Consider the following 22330-nt stretch of genomic DNA (forward strand, 5'->3'; position numbering starts at 1 on the left):
GATGAAATCGTAACATATCAAAGGGCCTTGGAAGAAGGGATTCCCTTTGATGTTTGGTCTCCTACTTAGGTCATACCTATTGCAGTTTGAGTTTATCTTGTAGTATTAATCTTTGGAGAAGTTTGAATTAATTGATACACAGAGAGGGAAACTTGACTTCCTAATCACTGAAGAATTAATGAGATTCATGATGATTCTTCATTGTGAAGTTGTCAGCATTGTGAAAGATTCATTGTTCTATTCAGTTTTTAAATACTGCAACTCTCTTTACTCCCCTTCCCTCTCTTCCAAGGATAAAGAAAATGATTTTCTGTTGTACATCCAATTCTTACATTAAATGAGACTTAAGTCCAAGCACTGTAACAGGAATTGCTAGGTTTCTACTTACTATCTTTCAAAGTAAAGTGCCAGTGTTTAACAGAAATTTCAAGGGATGAGACCCCCTATACTTTGCTTATTTGAGGAATCGGAGCAGTGAAGTAAACTCCATGGAACACATTTCTGAAATCATAAGTTAATTCAGGTTCTCACCCTTTGCTGTATACAAGCAAATAGAAATGCATCAATGAAGTGAGAAAAAACTGCTGATTGAGCATGCGTTTGAAACCCTTTAGAAATACTCAGCGTATAAACCTGAATTTGAGCTTGCTGATGCTCTTTTTGTTAACGTGTGTTCTCCATTCTCAAAATCTCCAGTGTTTGTGCTGTGAGTACCTCAGGACCAGCTACTGCTGGATTTTTTATTTGATTTATACATTACCTAAGTATGTTCTAACATAAGTGGGTAAAAGTAAAATTGTTTTCCTGAAAATGTATCCTGTGCTTTTAGATTTCTAAGTTAATATAAAGTACGTACTCCTTTCATTAGGAACTCAACATCATAACATCATTTCTACACCAGAAATGTCCTTTTCTTGTGCCAATGATGCTATAAAAAGGAGAAGTAAAGGAATTTTTTTCTGCTTAAAAATACATAGTTACTGGATATTTCTAGCTACATTAAAAATAAAGTATGGCTTCAAACTGAATATTGACTGTTCCCACCACCGTCACTCCCCTTTTTTTTTTCAGCACATGTCCTATATTTTTTATGTGTCTTATCACTCATCCTAAGGTATTTTGTAAGCACAGTATACTTTAGATTATACAGTGTTGTTAAGAGCTTTTCATATCCTCAGGTAGCAGTTCAGAGGTAAGCAGCTCTGCCATATTTAGAAACAGGAGAGGGCATCAAGGAAGCCTATGCTGAGATACTTTAAAAAATGGGAAACTAAATGTTCATTTGAAGGGCACTGGTTAAATGAGGAATGTCACATCATTGGTTGTGATGAAGTGCTTATTAGTCCACTTGTAACGGGCCCTATAGTTGAGTTGTTCATACTTTAAAAAATGGGAAACTAAATGTTCATTTGAAGGGCACTGGTTAAGTGAGGAATGTCACATCATTGGTTGTGATGAAGTGCTTATTAGTCCACTTGTAACGGGCCCTATAGTTGAGTTGTTCAGTTGTATCTGACTCTGTGAGCCCATGGACTGCAGCACGCCAGGCTTCCCTGTCCATCACCACCTCCCGGAGCCTGCTCAGACTCATGTCCATCGAGTCGGCGATGTCATCCAACCAATAAGGGACTGAAAAAATTCGTTTTAAAAACTGGTGCAGTGATTTTAAAATTAAATGTGTAGCAATATTTATAACCAATAAAGCACACTTTAAGTGAAGTGCATGCGTTAAGTAGGCAAACATAGTTAATGATAGCCGATAAAGCGAAACTGAAGAAGGTGTGTTGATTTGGCGAAAGCTTTAAAACCATGGCTTGTAAGTAAATAGGTGGAACCAGAGTAGTGAAGAGGTAAATAGCATAAATGTGTATAAATACTATGAAAATCTATGTTCTTTAGTACACTCATCTCACTGGGACATTTTCAGGTTGTGTAACCTGACCACATGCAAGTGTAGAAATGAACAAGAAGGTGATCAGTTCTAAGTTCCTGTTTTATTTTGTACTGATAATACAGATGTGAACAGAAGGAGGCTAAAGATTTAATATACTGTTTCTATAGTGTGAGACTTAATGCTTGTATAGTTCAGGGAGCTCTCTTTTAAGAAAAGTAGTACATAATTAGGAATACTGAGATGTGAAATTATTTTTTGACAGCTGGTATGCAAAAGATTTCACAGATGGACATGCTGTCTGCATATCATACTGTACAAACGGGAAATAAGAAAAATTGTGTTCAATTACTGCTATAAAAGGATTCATAAAGTGTGTTTATAAGTCCATATGCTACATAATGCAGTGTGTTCTTGAGAGAGCTTCCAAATTAAGTAGAAGTCCACAAGGGCTGAGTCCTCCGATTAACGGCGGACAAGGTTCTGTGTTCCAGTGCAGAATCCTACCTTCGTTTGACTTTTGGACCTGCACCTTCATGTCATGACTCTAGGGAGTGGTGGGAGTATTCCTGGGAGAGATTCCTAAAACAAGAGGTCTAGCAATAACATGTTAATACATATGAATAGGTATTCCTAAATCCAGCAATCTCCCCAACTTGCTTGTAACTTAGCTGTGGTCACTGTAGCAACACTAAATGTGCATGCTTAGTCGCTCAGTCATGTCTGACTCTGCGACCCTGTGGGCTGTAGCCCGTCTGTCTCTCTGTCCGTGGGGATTCTCCAGGCAAGAGAACAGGAGTGGGTTGCCATGCCCTTCTCCAGGGGATCTTCCCAACCCAGGGATGGAACCCAGGTCTCGCATTGCAGAAGGATTCTTTACTGTCTGCGTCTTAACCAGTAGCAATTGAAATATTTTCAAATTTTGTGAAAACAGGACCAGGTAAACACTGTTAGCGCCCTCTCCTGGGAGTAAATGTGATAAAAGGCGTAAAACATTGGGCCTCTGGCTGTAATAAGCAGTCAGTTCAGTTCAGTCGCTCTTGTCGCTCTGTTGTGTCTCTCTGCGACCCCGTGGACTGCAGCACGCCAGGCTTCTCTGTCCATCACCAACTCTCAGAGCCTACTCAAACTCATGTCCATCGCGTCAGTGATGCCATCCAACCATCTCATCCTCTCGTTCCCTTCTCCTCCCGCGTTCAATTCTTTCCCAGCATCAGGGTCTTTTCAAAGGAGTCAGCTCTTGGCATCAGGTGGCCTAAGTATTGGAGTTTCAGCTTCAACATCAGTCCTTCCAATGAATATTCAGGACTGATTTCCTTTAGGATTGACTGGCTGGGTCTCCTTGCAGTCCAAGGGACTCTCAAGAGTCTTCTTCAACATAAGGCACTCAGCTTTTTTTATAGTTCAACTCTCACATCCATACATGACTACTGGAAAAACCATAGCTTTGACTACACAGACCTTTGTTGGTAAAGTAATGTCTCTGCTTTTTAATATGCTGTCTAGGTTGGTCATAGCTTTTCTTCCAAGGAGCAAGCATCTTTTAATTTCATGGCTGCAGTCACCATCTGCACGGATTTTGGAGCCCAAACAAAATCTCTGTTTCCATTGTTTTTCCATCTACTTGCCATGAAGTGATGGGACCAGATGCCATAATCTAAGTTTTCTGAATGTTGAGCTTTAAGCCAACTTTTTCATTTTCATCAACAGGCTCTTTAGTTCTTCACTTTCTGCCATAAGGGTGGTGTCATCTGCATATCTGAGGTTATTGATATTTCTCCCGGCAATCTTGATTCCAGCTTGTGCTTCTTCCAGCCCAGCATTTCTCATGATGCACTACTCTGCATATAAGTTAAATAAGCAGGGTGACAATATACAGCCTGGACATACTCCTTTCCCAATTTGGAACCAGTCTGTTGTTCATGTCCAGTTCTAACTGTTGCTTCCTGACCTGCATACAGATTTCTCAGGAGGCAGAAAAGGTGGTCTGGTATTTCCATCTCTTTAAGGATTTTCCACAGTTTGCTGTGATCCACACAGTCAAAGGCTTTGGCATAGTCAATAAAGCAGAAATTGATGTTTTTCTGGAACTCTCTTGCTTTTTTGATGATCCAGCGGATGTTGGCAATTTGATCTCTGGTTCCTCTGCCTTTTCTAAATTCAGCTTGAACATCTGGAAGCTCATGGTTCATGTACTATTGAAGCCTGGCTTGGAGAATTTTGAGCATTACTTCGCTACTGTATGAGATGAGTGCAATTGTGTGGTAGTTTGAACATTCTTTGGCATTGCCTTTCTTTGGGATTGGAATGAAATCTGACCTTTTCCAGTCCTGTGGCTACTGCTGAGTTTTCCAAATTGGCTGATATAGTGAGTGCAGCACTTTCACAGCATCATCTTTTAGGATTTGAAATAGCTCAACTGGAATTCCATCACCTCCACTGGCTTTGTTCGTAGTGATGCTTCCTAAGGCCCACTCAACTTTGCATTCCAGGATGTTTGGCTCTAGGTGAGTGATCACACCATCGTCGTTATCTGGGTCATGAAGATCTTTTTTGTACAGTTCTGTGTATTCTTGCCACCTCTTCTTAATATCTTCTGCTTCTGTTAGGTCCATACCATTTCTGTCCTTTATTGTGCCCATCTTTGCATGAAATGTTCCCTTGGTATCTCTAATATTCTTGTAGAGATGTCTAGTCTTTCCCATTTTATTGTTTTCCTCTATTTCTTTGCATTGATCACTGAGGAAGGCTTTCTTCTTTCTCCTTGCTATTCTTTGGAACTCTGCATTCAAATAGGAGTATCTTTGCGTTTCTTCTCTGCCTTTAGCTTCTCTTCTTTTCTTAGCTATTTGTAAGGCTTCGTGAGACAACCATTTTGCCTTTTTGCATTTCTTTTTCTTGGGGATGGTCTGGATCACTGCCTCCTGTACAGTGTTATGAACCTCCATCCATAGTTTTTCAGGCACTCTATCAGATCTAATCCCTTGAATCTATTTGTCACTTCCACTATATAATTGTAAGGGATTTTATTTAGGTCATACCTGAATGGTCTAGTGGTTTTCTCTGCTTTCTTCAATTTCAGTCTGAATTTGGCAATAAGGAGTTAACGATCTGAGCCACAGTCAGCTCCTGGTCTTGTTTTTGCTGACTGTGTAGAGCTGCTCCATCTTTGGCTGCAAAGAATATAATCAATCTGATTTCCGTATTGACAATCTGGTGATGTCCATATGTAGAGTCTTCTCTTGTGTTGTTGGAAGAGGGTGTTTGCTATCACTTGTGCATTCTCTTGGCAAAACTGTTAGCCTTTGACCTGCTTCATTTTGTACTCCAAGGCCAAATTTGCCTGTTACTCCAAGTAGCTCTTGACTTCCTACTTTTGCATTCCAGTCAAGGACTATCAATCAGCAAGGGTATTATGAAAGTAAACTCGATGGTTCTGAAACTGGCAGAGACCAATGACGATGGTACCTAAGTGACTGAAGTTGAAGTCCTGAACCCTGGTGTCACAGTATGTTGTGGGTGAGGGGTAGAATGTGGTTTTTCTAATTTTGTGTAGTTTATTTTCACTTAGCAATATGGAATTTCCGTCGGCATTTTTTTTCTTCAGTATTTTCTAAAGTAGTTTAAATTTACATAAATTAACTTTTGTAATCCTAGCAGTATTAACACTGTCATTTCACAAAGGAGGAAACCAATAGGTTAAAAATTTTTTACGAGGTGCCAACTAGTTTGTTCCCACCTCCATCTGATCATTTTGATTTCCTGAAGCTCAAGTTCTCTTCCCACGAGGGTTTTTCAGAGGGGAGAACATTGCCCAATCAACATGTATGTCTTCTTGACGAAAACGTGACTAAAAATACTAGCTAGAGAAAATATGAGTAAAGTCTTAGAGAAACAGGAAGATGAGACCCCATCTTGCTTGTCTCCAGCTAGTCTTATGAAGAGATGTGGAGAGGAAAAAAGGTTTTCTGAAGTCCCCAGTGTTGGAGTAGGTGTAAAGCACCACCGGGCACATCGCGACAACGCGAGGAAACAACAGTTGACCTCCCGGGTGCAGAGTTTCCGCGAGACCCAACGCTCCACGTGAACGCCGCAGCACCACTCTGCCCCGCCCTGCGCCAGCGCCGGGCCAGGAGACGCGGGCGCCCCGCGACCCGGAAATGGTTGTTCTGGAGGAGGCGGGCCTGAGTGGGTGGAGCTTGTGACGCTCCTGCCCGGTACTCTGGCGCTAGTTTCGCCAGTCGATTTGGCTTCAGCTTCTGCTGGGAAACTGCAGCCGGGTTTGCAGGAACCGCACTTATGTCTTCCGTGCTGTCCTACGAAAGCCTGGTCCACGCCGTGGCGGGAGCCGTGGTGAGGCGGGGTCTTCATGCCCGGGCCACTGCGGGGTGTGGGGCTTCTCTGAGGCCAGACCAGGCTTTGGCTGGGGTATGGGGATGACAAGGCGATCGTGTCGTGACTGGGGCGTAGAGGAATGGGGCATAAGCTAAATGTTGCTGGGAGAATTTGGTGTAAAGGCCGACACCCTCTCCGCTCCTGGCTACAGTATCTGGGATGTGTGTATGTGTGGCGGGGGAGGGGGGAAGTGTGTGTCCCACACACCCACAAGGAGGAAGATATTGTTGTTCTCTTTGCCATCTGAAATTTAAAGGGCAGTCGTCCCCCTGTCCCACCCCACCGGGCGCACAAACTTTGACTGGACCAGAGGAAAACCTAGGTGTGAAGCTGTGTTGCTTACTCACATTCTTAACCAGTCTCTTTTCACACACGAAACTGCAGGTGAGAGGCAGAACCCAGGAGGGATACATACCTCTGGCCAATATTGTTGGCAGAAGATACCATTTTTTTTAAGTCAAGAGCAAAGTTGCTTTCTACCGCAGGTGTGGTTTACTATGAGTAATGCTCTTGGTTCTTGAGCTTCTGGATGTCTCACTTCCATTTGACACCACTCTTTTGGTTCGGTACCTTCCTCTCTGGTTCTCATCCTGGTTCTCATTCTGGCTCTCTGCTTTCCTACATCCTTCTCTAGCTGTCAGTATGCACCTGACATCACTGGGACTTCAGAGGCATATAACTGGCAGAATCTTGTCCTCTTCAGTTCAGTTCAGTCGCTCAGTCGTGTCCGACTCTTGGCGACCCCATGAATCGCAGCAGGCCAGGCCTCCCTGTCCATCACCAACTCCCAGAATTTACTCAAACTCACGTCCATCGAGTCAGTGATGCCATCCAGCCATCTCATCCTCTGTCGTCCCCTTCTCCTCCTGCCCCCAACTCCTCCCAGCATCAGGGTCTTTTCCAATGAGTCAACTCTTCCCATGAGGTGGCCAAAGTACTGGAGTTTCAGCTTTAGCATCCGTCCTTCCAATGAACACCCAGGACTGATCTCCTTTAGAATGGACTGGTTGGATCTCCTTACAGTCCAAGGGACTCTCAAGCGTCTTCTCCAACACCACAGTTCAAAAGCATTGGAGCTCATGTTCTGTGCAGACTAATGGAGGCTGAGCCCCAACTCCATCCTTGTTAGATAAGTGGCCTAAAAACTTTACTTTTGTAATCTTTAAATGGAGGCACTGACACCTACCTCACAGAGTTGTTATGTGAATTAGATGACACAGTAGTTGATGGAAGTGCCTGATTTAGGAGTCCTAGTTCGCTCAGACCAGAAGAGCCTTTCAGCTAGGGTAAAGGTGCTGAAATGGAAGCTTGCTTGATATACCCTAGGATAGGCCTGGAGACCTTTGGAGTGGAGAAGCAAAGGGGGGCAAACAGGTTTCAGGAGACCAAATTGTGTGAGAATTTTAACCCTGAGTGTGAAAGGCAGCTGGCTAGCTGTTAGAGCAAGTTATTTTGAGCATGCAGCAACTTGCTGACTTACATTTTAAACATGATCACCATGGCTGCTCTGTTGACAGTAGACTGTAAGGGAACAAGGGTGAAGGCACGGAAACCATCAGCCCGCCAGGATGGTAGCAGTGGAGATGGTGAGAAGAGCTCATTCACCTGGAATATATTTCTAAGATAGAGCTACCAGGGCTTTGATGGTAGATTGGATGTGGGATGTAATAGAATAAGCGCTGGTTGACTCCCAAGTGTTTTGGCCTTGAGCAACTGGAAGGATTATATTTCCATTTACTGAGATGGTGAAGACTATAAAGGAGCAGCTTCTGGGGGAAAGATGAGAATGGTTTTGGGTTTTATTTTTATTTATTTTTACTTCCTGGCCATGCCACTCAGCATGCAGGACCTTAGTTCCTGGGCTCGGGATTGAGCCTGTATGCCCTGCGTTGGAAACTCAGAGTCTTAACCGCTGGACCACCAGGGAAATCCCTGGGTTTGGTTTTTGATAGTTAAGTTTGAAATGCCAAAGAGTAGTCATGAGACTAGATGAGCTCACCAAAGAAATGAGTTTTGTGAATGGAGGAGAAAAGTCTCAAAGGATTAGCCTGGAAGCAATGAGAGGACTAGCAAAGGAGACTTGGAGAAGGCAATGGCACCCCACTCCAGTACTCTTGCCTGGAAAATCCCATGGACGGAGGAGCCTGGTAGGCTGCAGTCCATGGGGTCGCTAAGAGTCGGGCACGACTGAGCAACTTCACTTTCACTTTTCACTTTCCTGCATTGGAGAAGGAAATGGCAACCCACTCCAGTGTTCTTGCCTGGAGAATCCCAGGGGCGGTGGAGCCTGGTGGGCTGCCGTCTATGGGATTGCATAGAGTCAGGCACGACTGAAGCGACTTAGCAGCAGCAGCAGCAGCAGCAGCAAAGGAGACTAAGGAAAGGCTGCATTGGGTAGGAGGTGAACTATTAATAAGAGAATGTGGTGTTCTGAGAGTTGCACGCAGGAGGGTATAGACCAACTGGGTCAGATGCTGCTGATGAGTCAAATAAGATGAGGACTGAGGATCAACCGTTGGATTTATCAATCTGTTTATCAACATGATAAATCCAGTGGTTAACTGAGAAGACTTGTTTTGGTGGATTTGTAGGGTGAATAGTTGCAGTGCATCAAAGAGAATGAGATTGGGAAGATGGGAAATATTTCTTCTCCTTTCTTTTTCTTAATAAATAGCCATTCATTCAACATCTTTATTGAGAGCTTTTTATGTGCCATGCACTGATTTAGGTGCTAGAAATAGAGTGGAGAACAAAAGGCTTTTTCTTTACAAAGTTTGCTTTCTAGTGGGGAAGTCAAGACAATAATTGACTAAGTCAAAAAACAGATTTTATGTAGTGTTAAGTTTTATGAGAGAAATAAAATAAGGGTTAACAAACTTTTTCTTTAAGGAGGCAGCTGGTAAATAATTTAGGCGTATGGTCTCTGGCAAAGCTACTCATCCCTGCCAAGATAGTCTGAAAGCAGTCATTGACAATAATGGACGGAGCAGTGTTCTGATGAAATCTTAGTTTACAAAACCAGTCATTGCATAGACTTGACTCTTGTGGCTAGTTTTCTGAGTTCTGCTGTAGGCAGTAATTGGGGGTAGAGATGATATATCTTATTTTAACCTGCAAAGGCATTTCTATTTTTTTCTGTCTTGTTTCCTATTTTTCTCGTGTTAACAATTCTGCTTGAAATTAAGCACCTGGAATTTTCAATGGTTTTTCTTTCTCCCATAAGCTATGTTAGATTATCTACTAGATATACTTTTGTAAGAATAATTTCTTTTCCTCTTGCTTTCTGGAACCTGTTAGAATGAGAAATTGCATTGTGTTTTGTTGCTTTATTGAATATCAGGCTGAGAGTGGTTCTCTTAACTCTTTGCAAATTTCTGTTTTAAGGATAAACTTCACAACATGGACCTGCTTTCTTCTAATTGCTACCAAAGGAAAACAGTTTCACCACAAAATGTCACTACATTTGATGAGAAAAATGGCATTACTTTTAATGTATAGTACTGTGGTTTAATTGACTCATGTTTAGTTAAATGCCTTGGCCATATACAAAGTTTTGAGATGATCCAGGAGAGCATAGGGGTTAGGAGCACTTGAGTGCCTGAGTGCCTGACTTGAGCAAGGCAGCCTGTATCAGAAATGCTGGCAGTTTCCCTCACCAGCTTTTTGTCTTTGATATAAACTGGTGTAATTACTTGTTGCTTCTCCCTGAAAGATTGTTAGGTCATTGTTTAAGATGTTGATTTACAGCCTTTTTGAGTGGACATGTTTCATGTTTGCTTAGTCACTTTTTTCCAGGTTCTATGCTTTCTCACCTCAAGTGTGGTGTATGCGCATACACATAACACTTTGAAAGTTAAACAGATTAGTGATTTGGAGTGCTTTATGGTACATTTTGGTATAATTGCAGATAATCTCAAGTATTTGAGAACCAGAATTGTCCTGTTTCAGGAGAATGCTTTATGGCTAGTCGATGACTGTTGCCTGATACAATTAATGGCCTCATATGTAAATAATTCTCAAAATTTTGAGTATAACTGAATTTATAATTGTATATTTTTGGTTCTCATATTAGCTTCCAAAGGTAGACTTTATTTGAAGAAATGTACATTTGTAATTAAAAGGAGATTTTATTAGTCTAGAATTTGAAAAGTGAGATTGGTTGGAATTGTCTAGGGGGTTTAGATGCTGAAACAGACATTGGGATTATAATGATAATAATTAATCGGTAGCTTTCAAGAGACTTCTTTTTCCCTATTGTTTATTTAAAATAAAAAAATTAATTGCAAAATTTGTTTTAAAAGAATTACATTTCATTGAATAAATGCTGATGGTTAAAGAATTCAAGTCTTATAGAAATATGAAAGTTTTCCTTTCTCCTTGCCTTTTACCTTTTATTGTTCTGTGACTCAAAGCTCAGACAGAGCCATCCTTAGAACTGTGTAAGAAAGCTTATTCAGAGCACTTTTCACCAGTTGGTGTCAAAAGAGACAATTAAGCACAACTCTCTGACTCCTGGGCTTGTGAGGTAGCACCAGTGGTAGAGAACCTGTCTGCCCATGCAGGAGGCGTAAGAGAAGCAGGTTCAATCCCTGGGTCTGGAAGATCTCCTGGAGGAGGGATGGCAACCCTCTCCAGTGTTACTGCCTGGAGAATCCAGTGGACAGAGGAGCCTGGTGGGCTACAGTCCATATGGTTGCAAAGAGTCGGACTTGACTGAAGCAACAGGCACACAGGCACATCTGACTCTTACATACTTAACATTAAGTGGACTTTTTACCTTGTAGGCTCACTACCTGCCTTTTAGAAATAGAAACCAAGCAGAACTTGTTGATTTTCTGTCCAAGGCCTCTGGATATGAAGGTCATGGGAAAGTCCCTGTCTTCGGGAAGCTCTTCTTAGGTGTGCAGTGGTGGTGTATAGTCAACGCTATGGTTTTTCCAGTGGTCATGTATGGATGTGAGAGTTGAACCTTAAAGAAGGCTGAGGGCCGAAGAATTGATGCTTTTGAACTGTGGTGTTGGAGAAGACTGTTAAGAGTCCCTTGGACTGCAAGGAGATCCAACCTGTCCATCCTAAAGGAAATCAGTCCTGAATATTCGTTGAAAGGACTGATACTGAAGCTGAAGTGCCAATACTTTGGCCACCTGATGCGAAGAAATGACTCATTAGAGACAACCCTGATGCTGGGAAAGATTGAAGGCAGGAGGAGAAGGGGGCGACAGAGGATGAGATGGCTGGATGGCATCACCGACTCTATGGACATGAGTTTGAGCAAGCTCCGTGAGTTGGTGATAGACAGGGAAGCCTGGCGTGCTGCAGTTCGTGGGGTCGCAAAGAGTCAGACACGACTGAACGACTCAACTGAACTAAATTGTAGGTTTGGGGAAGGTTGTACAGTTCAATCGCTCAAGGTATCTTATCTACCACCTCAAGGTATCTTATCTACCACCAAGATAAGACCTTGGTGGTACCTAGGAAGAGGTGGTGGGTTGCCCCTGTGAAGGTGATGGGAAGCCCCCAAGGCTGACATATTACCAAGATTGTGCACAGTGGAAAGAGGTAAAGAAAATCAGCCCACACACAGGAAAAGAGAATGTTGCTGTGTGGCCCAAAACATGAGATATCCACTATATCATGTTGTTAAAAAGACTTCAGAAATGATTGATTTTTTAATAAAAAATATTCTTGTCATATGAGTATTCCATGCTGCTGCTGCTAAGTTGCTTCAGTCGTGTCCGACTCTGCAACCCCATAGACGGCAGCCCACCAGGGTCCCCCATCTCTGGGATTCTGCAGTCAAGAACACTGGAGTGGGTTGCCATTTCCTTCTCCAATGCATGAAAGTGAAAAGTGAAAGTGAAATTGCTCAGTCGTGTCCGACTCTGTGCGACCCCATAGACGGCAGCCCACCAGGCTCCTCCGTCCATGGGATTTTCCAGGCAAGAGTACTGGAGTGGGTGAGTATTCCATAATTGATGAATATTTTGCATTGTTTCTGACTTTTCACTGTGGTAAATATTCAGTACAAATGTTAATGTGACCTCACGCCACCGCATTATGAAGGAACTGTGGGATTATTTGGTTACGATTTGGAGGAAGACACGACTATCTGTGTCATCTTGGGTTGTTCATGTTTTCTCTTTGAACTTGAGTTTTCTGAGCTATAAAATGGAAACTTTGCTTACTGGGTCCTCCCGAGAAGTCAGTGTGGTAACACTTGTGGAGCACCTATCTCAATACCTGTGATAATGTGGTAAAGCCATACTCATTCGTTTCTTTATCAGATGTATTCTTGAAAATGCAGCATTTGGCCGATTTTAGAAATTCAGTGGAATTGAAATTTTCTCTCATCTTATGTGGTCAGCTCTGTCCATTCACTTGTGACAGATGACCTCGCCTTTTGCTCTAGATAAAATAGCGGCTACTTGGGATGAGCTTTCTAACGTTTCCATTTTTTCTAATTACAGAATCAGCTACAGTTGCCCTCAGTATTTCCTTCATTGTGCTGATCTCAGGAAAGACGGATGTGGCTGGATTCTGCTACCTTTGATCTTGATCCTCCCCTCTTACATTACCCACAGTTATCTTCTGGGACTTTGCTCCGTTCATTTTTCCTTCTTTCCTGTAACTTTAACCTTTTCCCAGTGTTTTTCCCTTCAGCTCTGTCCTGTAATGTAACCACACTGGTCTGGTTGAGAAACTGCCCTCTTAGGTGCTGCTCATTCTCCTTCCTTTGATGCTAAGTTTATTTAATGACTAGTCTGTACTCACTGCCTTCCCTCCTCATCCTATTCTGATCACTGGACCTGCTGTCCCACAGACCAACACTGACTTCCAAATGGCTTAGTCTCCTGACTGTTTTTCATTTTTATTTAACTCAGCTTTGTAGTATTTCATACTGTTGACCCTCCTACCTTCTTAAAGCTCCTTCTGAAAGAGCCGTATTTTTTTAATGAATTTACTGAATAACAATTGCTCTTTTGGAAGGAATGTAAGTCAGATCAGATCAGTCGCTCAGTCGTGTCCGACTCTTTGCAACCCCATGAATCGCAGCAGGCCAGGCCTCCCTGTCCATCACCGACTCCCGGAGTTCACTGAGACTCAGTCCATCGAGTCAACGATGCCATCCAGCCATCTCATCCTCTGTCGTCCCCTTCTCCTCCTGTCCCCAATCCCTCCCAGCATGAGAGTCTTTTCCAGTGAGTCAACTCTTCCCATGAGGTGGCCAAAGTACTGGAGTTTCAGCTTTAGCATCATTCCTTCCAAAGAAATCCCATTGCTAATTTTAGGGCCCTGATTAATATTGAGCCCTACTGCTAAAAAATGCTATAAAAAGTACATACAGAGAGCAGCATTTCTTGAGTGCCAGCTGTGTGCCTAGTATGATATTGGGTCTTTCCATAAGTTAATTCTTACCTCTTACAGCAGTCCCCACAGTTTTTATTGGTCCCCGGTTTACAAATGAGGAAATCAAGGCATGGAGATTTGAAGTAATTTATGTGTGTACTCTAGCTGGCACTTGAACCTCAGTTTATTTTGTTCCAAAGCCCATGCTTCTTCTGACACTCAGGTATGTTTAAGCCTTCTGTTTACCTTGTATATTTGTGTTATCAGTATGAGGGTTAGCTTGATTGTTGTATCAGGGGAAAGACTTATATTAACTCTGGTTAGGTGAAGAACATTTTTTAATATGAAAGCCACAAGTGGCTTTCATTTTTGAAATTTCGTTAGCTCGAGATCTACCACTGACAGTGTATTTTAGTTGTTTTTCTTTTTAAAATAATCCTTCTGTCCAGTAATGCTGTGTACTGTATTAGAAAATGCTGTACACTGGTTTCAGGGGTGCTCCTCTGACTCAACCACCATTTCTGGAGTCCTCTGGAAATTCGCTTTGGAACTAGCATTGCATTTGGTTGGGTTGGGGGATTGTTTTTCATCCTTCAGGAGAGAATTAGCATTTTGGAAATGGTTGAATTTGGTTGGTCGGCCAACCCAAACATCATTGTTCATGCTGAAAGGGCACGATACTCTGCTTCTGTGTTTATATGTCCCCCTGTCTTGGTATTTCCAGAAAATTGTACATGCTTACGAAGCCAAGCCTTGACCAGGCTCACCCCACTGTTTCCTTCTGACTTTGTGGTGTTAAGTACCTCACTTCAACTCCATGTGTGTTTGTGTCATTCAAATTAAAAGGTAGACTGGATATTTATTGACCTTTTACAGGAGAGACATAGCCCAGAAAATGAATAAACTATCTGTTTTGGACATATAACCTGAAACGTAGATATTGATACATTATTAAGGAATCCAGGTGCTGACGATGGGATTGTTCACAATAGAGAGAACCAGAAATGCCCAAGAACTTAGGCAAAAAGTAATCTGTATGACTCTGCTTGCCATTTTTATCTCTGGCTGTGATTTGTCTCCTATCTGCAGTATGGTGTTGCCAACTGCCTGAAGGTTTTGTTTTCTGTTTAGTCATTAATTAATTAGTTAAAAGTTCCTGTCCATAGTCTTAATAAGGAAGATAAACTCATTAACAACTAGATACCGTACAGTGTTGCAGCTGCTGCCGCTGCTGCCAAGTCGCTTCAGTCGTGTCCGACTCTGTGCGACTCCATAGATGGCAGCCCACCAGGCTCCCAGTGACTGGGATATATAGTAAGTCCCCTTCATATGAATCTTCAACTTGAGAGCTTTCAGAGATGCAGATACGTGTTCCATCACTGTCAGGTGTGAGTGAAATGGCAGCTTGCCCTCCGTTGCTGACGATCCTTCAGCTCTGCATCTCCTACCCCTCCCTCCCCTAGCCAGTAACTCCTTGCTTGTTCACTCAGTGCCAGACCCTGCATGCCAGCCGTCCTACTGTCCTTCTGTCCTTTTCAAGGTCCTGTACTATAAGGTTAAAAGTGTTTTCTTTATTTTTTGTGTTTTTATGTATATTTGCGTGACCAGTATTATAAACCTATTACAGAACAGTACTATAGAGCCGATGGTGTTAGTTGGGTGCCTAGGCTAACTTTGTTGAACTAATGAACAAATTGGACTTAAGAACTCACCCTTGGAACAGAGCTCGTTTGTATGTAGTGGATTTACTGTAGTAGAATTTTGTACCTGGGATATATAATACTGCTCAAACTCAAGTGAGAGCGTACTTAATTTTTCATCATCTGAAATTCACTGTGCCCAAGACTGAACTAGTAATTTCTTAAAACTATATCATTTACATTTTCTATTTTTCTGTCTATGTCCTGTCAGTTTTCTGTCTATTTTCTATTTCTGTTTTCCTCTTTTCATTTACCTATTTCTGTCAATGGTATCTTCATTTCTCTGCCTCTCCCATCTCTCTTTCGATCCACATCCAATAAATGAGCAGATACTATTGATTCTTCTATAGTTCTCCTGGCAGACATTCCTTCTCTATTTTCCTAGCCACCTCTCAAAGTGATTCAAAGCCTTATTATTTTAAATCAGATGTATTGATACTTTGCTAAAGCAGTGTTTGTATTTGTGCTCTGGTCTTTCTGGTTGAAACTCTTGAGGCTGTGTGGATGGCCCCTTATAATGCCTCTGGTGTGTCTTTTAATCAGATACTTGTATACCAAGAGCCTAACTTCAGATTCTGGATTTTTTCCTCCCTGATTTTGTCATTGTCCTCATTTTCATATTTGGGATAAAGTGGTAGTTATTTTATGTTTGCTCTGATTTACTTTTGCTTGGTATTTGTTACTGTACAAAATTTTGTAAATTTTTTGGAGCAGGGGGATTAAGTTAAGAATGAATTTCTAGTTCACTTGTTAAATATCCAAGGAACATAGAAGAGAGGTGGTGGATGCTTAGGGGTAATTGATTCAAAATGTGAATATATATGTTTGGGAATTAAACACATTATTGTATGATCTGTGGGTTAAAGAAGAAATCAAATGGAAATAAAAAAGCATTTAAAACTGAGTGATAGGGAATTTCTGGTGGTCCCGTGGTTAGGACTCTGTGCTTTCACTGTGGAGGGAATAGGCTCAATCCCTGGTTGAGGAACTGAGATCCCACAAGCTGTGAGGTGCAACCATACACACACACACAAAAGACCGACTAGAATTACTTAGTGCAGACTTCACATTTAAAAAAAAACAACTGATAGCTCAGATGGCGCATACTAAAACTTGTAGCTACGCTAAAAACAAGTCATTGAAAAAAGCCCCTAAGTAAGTGGGAAGACGTCCTCTGAATAAGTGGGTTGGAAAACATTACTGTTAAGGTGGCAGTGCTTCCTAAGAGGATCTACCAGATTTGACATACTCCGTATCAAAATTCCAATTTGCTTTTTTGCAGAAATTGACAAGATGATCCTAAAGTTTATATGAAAACTCAAGGCATCCAGAGTAGCCAAAATAATCTTGGGGAAGAAAAATTTGGAGGACTCTTAGAATCCCGATTTCAAACTTAGTACAGAGCTACAGTAATCAAGAGACTGGTATTGGCATAAGGATAGACAGGCAGATCAACAGAGCAGCACTGAGAATCCAAAAAAATAAACCTCCAAACTTGTGTTTAGTTGACTTTTGGCAAGCACACCAAGGAACGTCAATGGGGAAAGAACAGTCTCTCCAATAAGTTGTGCAGGGACAGTGGGACATCCACATGCAACAGAATGAAGCTGGACCCCTGCTTCACGCCACACAAAAATTAACACAAAATGATCCTCAGACATAAATGTAAGAACTCAAACTACAAAACTGTTAGATGAAGACATTGACATAAATCTTCATGACCTTGGATTAGGCAGTGGTTTCTTAGATACAACACCAAAAGCACAAGTAATAAATATATACATTGGACTTGATCTGAATTAAGACTGTGCTTCAAATACTATTAAGAAAGGAAAAACAACAGAATTGAGAACATATTCGCAAGTCTGATTTGCAATATCTGATAAAGTGTCTAGCCTCCAGAATATGTAAAGAATGTTTGCAGCTCATTAATAGAAAGGCAAATAGCCTAATTTAAAAATGCACAAATGGGACTTCCCTGGTGGTCCAGTGGTTAAGAATACGCCTTGTAATGAAGGGGATATGGGTTCGACCCCTGGCCGGGGAAGATCCCACAAACTGAGGAGCAACTAAGCCCGTGTGCCTAGAGTCCTTGCTTTGCAACAAGAGAAGCCACCCCAATGAGAAGCCCAGACTCATCACTAGAGAAAGCCCGTATGCAGCAACAAAGACCCACCATAGTCAAAAAGTAAAAATTAATAACTTCAAAAAAAATGCACAAAGGATTTGAATAGACATTTCTCTTGTGAAGATATACTAGTAGCCAATAAATACATGAAATGCAAGTTATCAGAGAGATGCAAATCAAAACCACAATGAGATACCATTTCACATCCAGTAGGATGGCTATACAACCCACTCCAGTACTCTTGCCTGGAAAATCCCATGGATGGACGAGCCTGGTGGGCTGCAGTCCATGGGGTCGCTAAGAGTCAGACACAACTGAGCAACTTCAGTTTCACTTTTCACTTTCATGCATTGGAGAAGGAAAGGGCAACCCACTCCAGTGTTCTTGCCTGGAGAATCCCAGGGACGGGGAAGCCTGGTGGGCTGCTGTCTATGGGGTCGCACAGAGTTGGACACGGCTAAGTGATTTAGCAGCAGCAGCAGCAGCAGGATGGCTATAATTAAAAGCACAGATAATGACAAGTGTTGCAAGGGTATGGAGAAACTTGAAACCTCATGTTTTTTTGTTGGGAATATAAAATTGTGTTGTCACTGTGGAAAACTGTTAGGTCCTCAAAATGTCAAACATAATTACCATATGACCCAGCAATTCCACTGCTAGAGAATTGAAGACATATCCATGTAAAACTTTGTATACAAATGTTCATAGCAGCATTATTCATAAAGCCAAAAAGTGGAAATAACCCAAATTACCAACTGATGAAAAGATAAGCAGAAGGTGATTTATCCATATAATAGAATATTTTTCAACCACAATAGAGAATGAAGTTCTGATTCTATAACATGGAGGAACCTCGAAAGAAGCCAGTCGGAAAATCATGTGTTATTTGGTTCCATTTACATGAAATGTATAGAACAGGCAAAAGAGAGACAGAAAATAGGTTAGTGGTAGCCAGTGTGTGAGAGGAAGAGAAAATGAAGAGTGACTGCTAAAAAAAAAAAAAGAAAAGAGTGACTGCTAATGGGAATGGGTTTTCTTTTAAAGTGATAAAAATGTTCTGGAGTTAGCTAGTGGTGAATGTTGTACAACTTTGTGAATATCTGAAAAAACCAGAGTTGAAAAGGAAAGCGGTCAGGTACAGCGAAAATACCTAGATGGAAAGGAGTAACTTTTAAAATCAAGTTTGGAAAAGAAGAAAGACCTAAAACCAATGAGCTGAGCATCCATCTCAAGATGTTAGATAAGGATATAAGTTCACAAAGGAAAAGGGAGGTAATAAAGAGAAGAATCAGTAAAATAGAAAATAGAAACACAAAATGTTCTGCCATGTGGTATGTTTTCAGTTATTTGTTGAGAATGGAAATTTGGTTACGAAAATAAAACAGTATATGATTGCATGTTGGTAAAATAATGATTTCACCCACCCCTAACAAAAATCTGTTAAGCCATGGTACAATCATTATTGTCTTAAAGGTGAAGAAAGATGCTCTATTCCAGTAAGTTCCAAATCTACATTTCTGTCCCAGAGTCTCAGAAACTCCAGATGGATCTGGCTGCCTGCTGGATATCTTCATATAGAAGTCTTTGAGGCATTTAAAAGTCAGGCTTCCATGGTAGCTCATCTGGTAAAGGTGCCTGCAATGCAGGAGACCCTGGTTCGATTCCTGGGTCTGAAAGATTGGGCTTCCTTGGTGGCTGAAATGGTAAAGAGTCTACCTGTAGGGCATGAAACTTGTCATCGATTCCTGTGTTGGGAAGATCCCTTGGAGAAGGAAATGGCAACCCACTGCAGTATTCTTGCCAGGAAAATTCCATGGATGGATAAGCCTGGCAGGCTACAGTCCATGGGGTCACAAAGAGTCAGATACGACTGAGTGACTTCATTCACTTTTAATGCAAAAGCCAAGCTCAATATGCTTTTCCCGAAGTTGTTCCTCCTGCAGTATTTACCATCTTAGTTCATGACTACACGCTCACTGTTTTTTTTTTTTAAGCCAGAGGCCCGGGGGTTGTCCTTGAAACTCCACTTCCTCTCCCCACATCTGTCCAGTCGGTCACTAGAATAGTCCTTAATATACTCAGCAGAAGCCTTTGACTTGACCTCTACTTGACCTCTACCCCCAGACTTTTGTTCCCTTCTTAGTCATGCTGTCTGTATTCTGACGATAATAGCCTTTGAATTTCCAGGATGTTCAGGTCACTTCCAGACTTGACTTGGTTTTCCTTTCAGAATTCTATTAGATGTTTTTCTCATCTAGTATCTCTGTTACTTAAAAAAAAAAAAAAAAAAACACCAACCAAACCCAAGCCTCTAATAAATGATTCCCCTAAGGTATTAATTATAGGCTATATTTATTTTTTCTAGAATTATTTGCCTTTTGTAGAGTTTCGTGGAAAGTTTCGTGGAAAGGTTGTGTCCAACCCAAAAGTTTGGGATGTTTTCAATTTCTTACATAACACGGGTATATCATCAGCTGAAAAGGATATTAGAAGTGATATGTTCAATAATTAAGTTTATTAATAATGTACTATTTTTCATATTTAATGGCATGTTTATAACAGAAGTTCTCAAGACTATCTGGTCTCATAATTTCTTTATACTCTTAGGAATTATTGCAGACTCTGAAGAGGTTTTACTTATTTGGTAATAATTTTCAATATTTATTGTTCTAGAAATTAAAGCTGGGAAATCATAAAGATACTTATCTGCTAAAAATATTAAGCCTGTTACATGTTAACATACATAGCATTTTTAAAACCGTATTTTCCCCCCCGTTAGTAAGAGTGGCATTGTTTTGTATTTTTGCAAATCTCTCTAATACTTAATAGAAGATAACTGGATCCTTTTATCTGCTTCTGCATTCAGTCTGTTACAATATTATACATCACAGAGCCTCTGGAAAGCTTCACTACACACTGTGAAAAAATGAGAATTAAAAAAAAGGCAAAAAAAAATGGAATTATGCAGTTGTAGTTTATGAAAACAGCTTTGATCCTGCAGACCCCTGGAAAGGGTTAGGGGACTTTCAAGGATCCCCCAGCCCATTGCTTTGAGAATCTCTACACTGTCTTATTCTCTTGTATCCTGATGTCTTTTTTTTTTTTTTTTTTTTTTAATTTCCTTCTCATTTCAAAACTAAAGCCAACACATGCTTATTGTTTAAAAATAATAATTATACAGAGATACATCCCAAGGGAGTTGTTAATCCCTCTCCCTATATAATCCCTGTTAAGAATTTCCCAATTGTGTGTGTGGGTTAGTATTGTGTATATATGTACACTTTTACAAGTAGAAGAGAAAAATGCAAAGTTGCTTATGTCTTGATTGAAAAAAAGATTGAGAACTGAGGTAGAACAGTGAACAGTAGAACCTGGAGTTCAAGAGACCTGGGTTCTGGCTGCCTCTGCCCCACTGGCTTTCAGCAGACTTCTTAGTGATCCTGTGATCCCCGTTGTGGCTCAGTGGTAAAGAATCTGCCCGCAGTGCAGGAGACTTGGGTTCAATCCCTGTGTCAGGAAGATCCCCTGGAGAAGGAAATGGCAACCTGCTCCAGTATTTTTGCCTGGAGAATCCCATGGACAGAGGAGCCTGGCCGTCTACAGTTTATAGAGGCGCAAAAGAGTCGGACATGACTTAGCAACTAAACAACAACAACTCAACCCTGGCCAGGCTCCTTGGTGTGCAGGGAAAGGGTCTGCAGTGCCAGGTGACCTGTAAGGACTTTTCCACCTCCAAGTGCCAATGTGTAGAAATTGTTTTCCCAGCACCAAATGGTTAAATGGCAGAAGAGGATGGTAGAATGTTGTGACTCAGAATGTTTGGTTTTGGTGAGTTAGAAGAAGGTTGTTTCTGGGAAAGAGAGTCTTTTAAATTGTAATTGTTGTCAACAACAGAACTCCCACTCAGAAGGTTAGAATTCTGTGGGACTCAGATAATAGATTGATTTATATGCCTCTCTGGCACCTTGTGTAGTTATCTTCCCAGTATTTTGTGGTGTCTAATTTTATGTAAGTGAGAAGACAGTCTTAGAGAAAAAAACAACACTGAGTATTTATGAAGAGCGGAATTTAATTCAAATTTCTGAAAAAGTCGTAAGACTGTAGCTTAACATAAGACTTTCATGTATAGAATTATGAAAACAGTCATCTGTGTGTTTACTTGGTGAGGAGACAAATAGAGCAAGTCCCCAAAGTACCGAATAGCTATGTTCTCAATTTACCTTTATCATTTGCAATATACTTTCTCATAGATATTAAGTTTATTTGTAGCTGGATACAGCTGTACTTTTGTTATTAATCACAGGCTACCAGGTCGAATGGTGTAAAACAAGCAGGTCAGAAGTCAGATACACAGCCCACGAGCTTAAATTAAAATGTCAATGTGTTCCTTTCTGGAAGCCCGAGGAGAAAATCCATTTCTTTGGTTTTTTTGGCTTCTAGACGCTGCCCACATTTCTTGGCTAGTGGCCCCTTTGTCCATCTTTAAAAAAAAAAAAATATGGAATGCTTCACAAATTTGTGTGCCATCCCTGCGCAGGGGCCATGCTAATCTCTGTATAATTCCAATTTTAGTATATGTGCTGCCAAAGCAAGCACCCTTTGTGCATCTTAAAGCCAGCAATAATGGGCTGAGTCCTCTTGCCTCACTCCCACCTACTCTTCTACTTTTAAAGACCTTTATTGGGCCCACTCAGATAATCCAGAATAATCTCTCTGTTTTAAGATCAGCTGATTGGCAAAGTGACCTGCCATGTAATGTAACATGTTCACAGGTAACTGGGGGTTAGAATCTTTGAGGGGGCTATGATTCTGCCTACTCTATCTACCTTCTGTGCATTTTGGTTTGTGGTTTCTTATTTCAAAACAGCC

General features: G+C 41.2%; 1 protein-coding gene and 1 non-coding gene across 2 annotated transcripts in view; one reads left to right on the forward strand and one right to left on the reverse strand.

The window, feature by feature from the left end:
* The first annotated feature begins 6059 nt into the window (after positions 1–6059).
* The window catches only part of SLC25A17 (solute carrier family 25 member 17), a 41912-nt gene continuing 25641 nt past the window's right edge, over positions 6060–22330 (forward strand). Inside the window, exon 1 of the mRNA XM_006071272.4 lies at positions 6060–6244. Within this exon, the coding sequence (XP_006071334.2) occupies positions 6191–6244 (54 nt within the window). The 5' untranslated portion in view covers positions 6060–6190. The remainder of the gene's footprint in view (positions 6245–22330) is intronic.
* Positions 21954–22057, reverse strand: LOC112584761. Its single transcript, XR_003109168.1, has one exon. It is a non-coding gene; the product is annotated as a U6 spliceosomal RNA (small nuclear RNA).

This window comes from Bubalus bubalis, chromosome 4 (assembly GCF_019923935.1).
Source record: "Bubalus bubalis isolate 160015118507 breed Murrah chromosome 4, NDDB_SH_1, whole genome shotgun sequence".
Classification (NCBI taxonomy): Eukaryota; Metazoa; Chordata; class Mammalia; order Artiodactyla; family Bovidae; genus Bubalus; species Bubalus bubalis.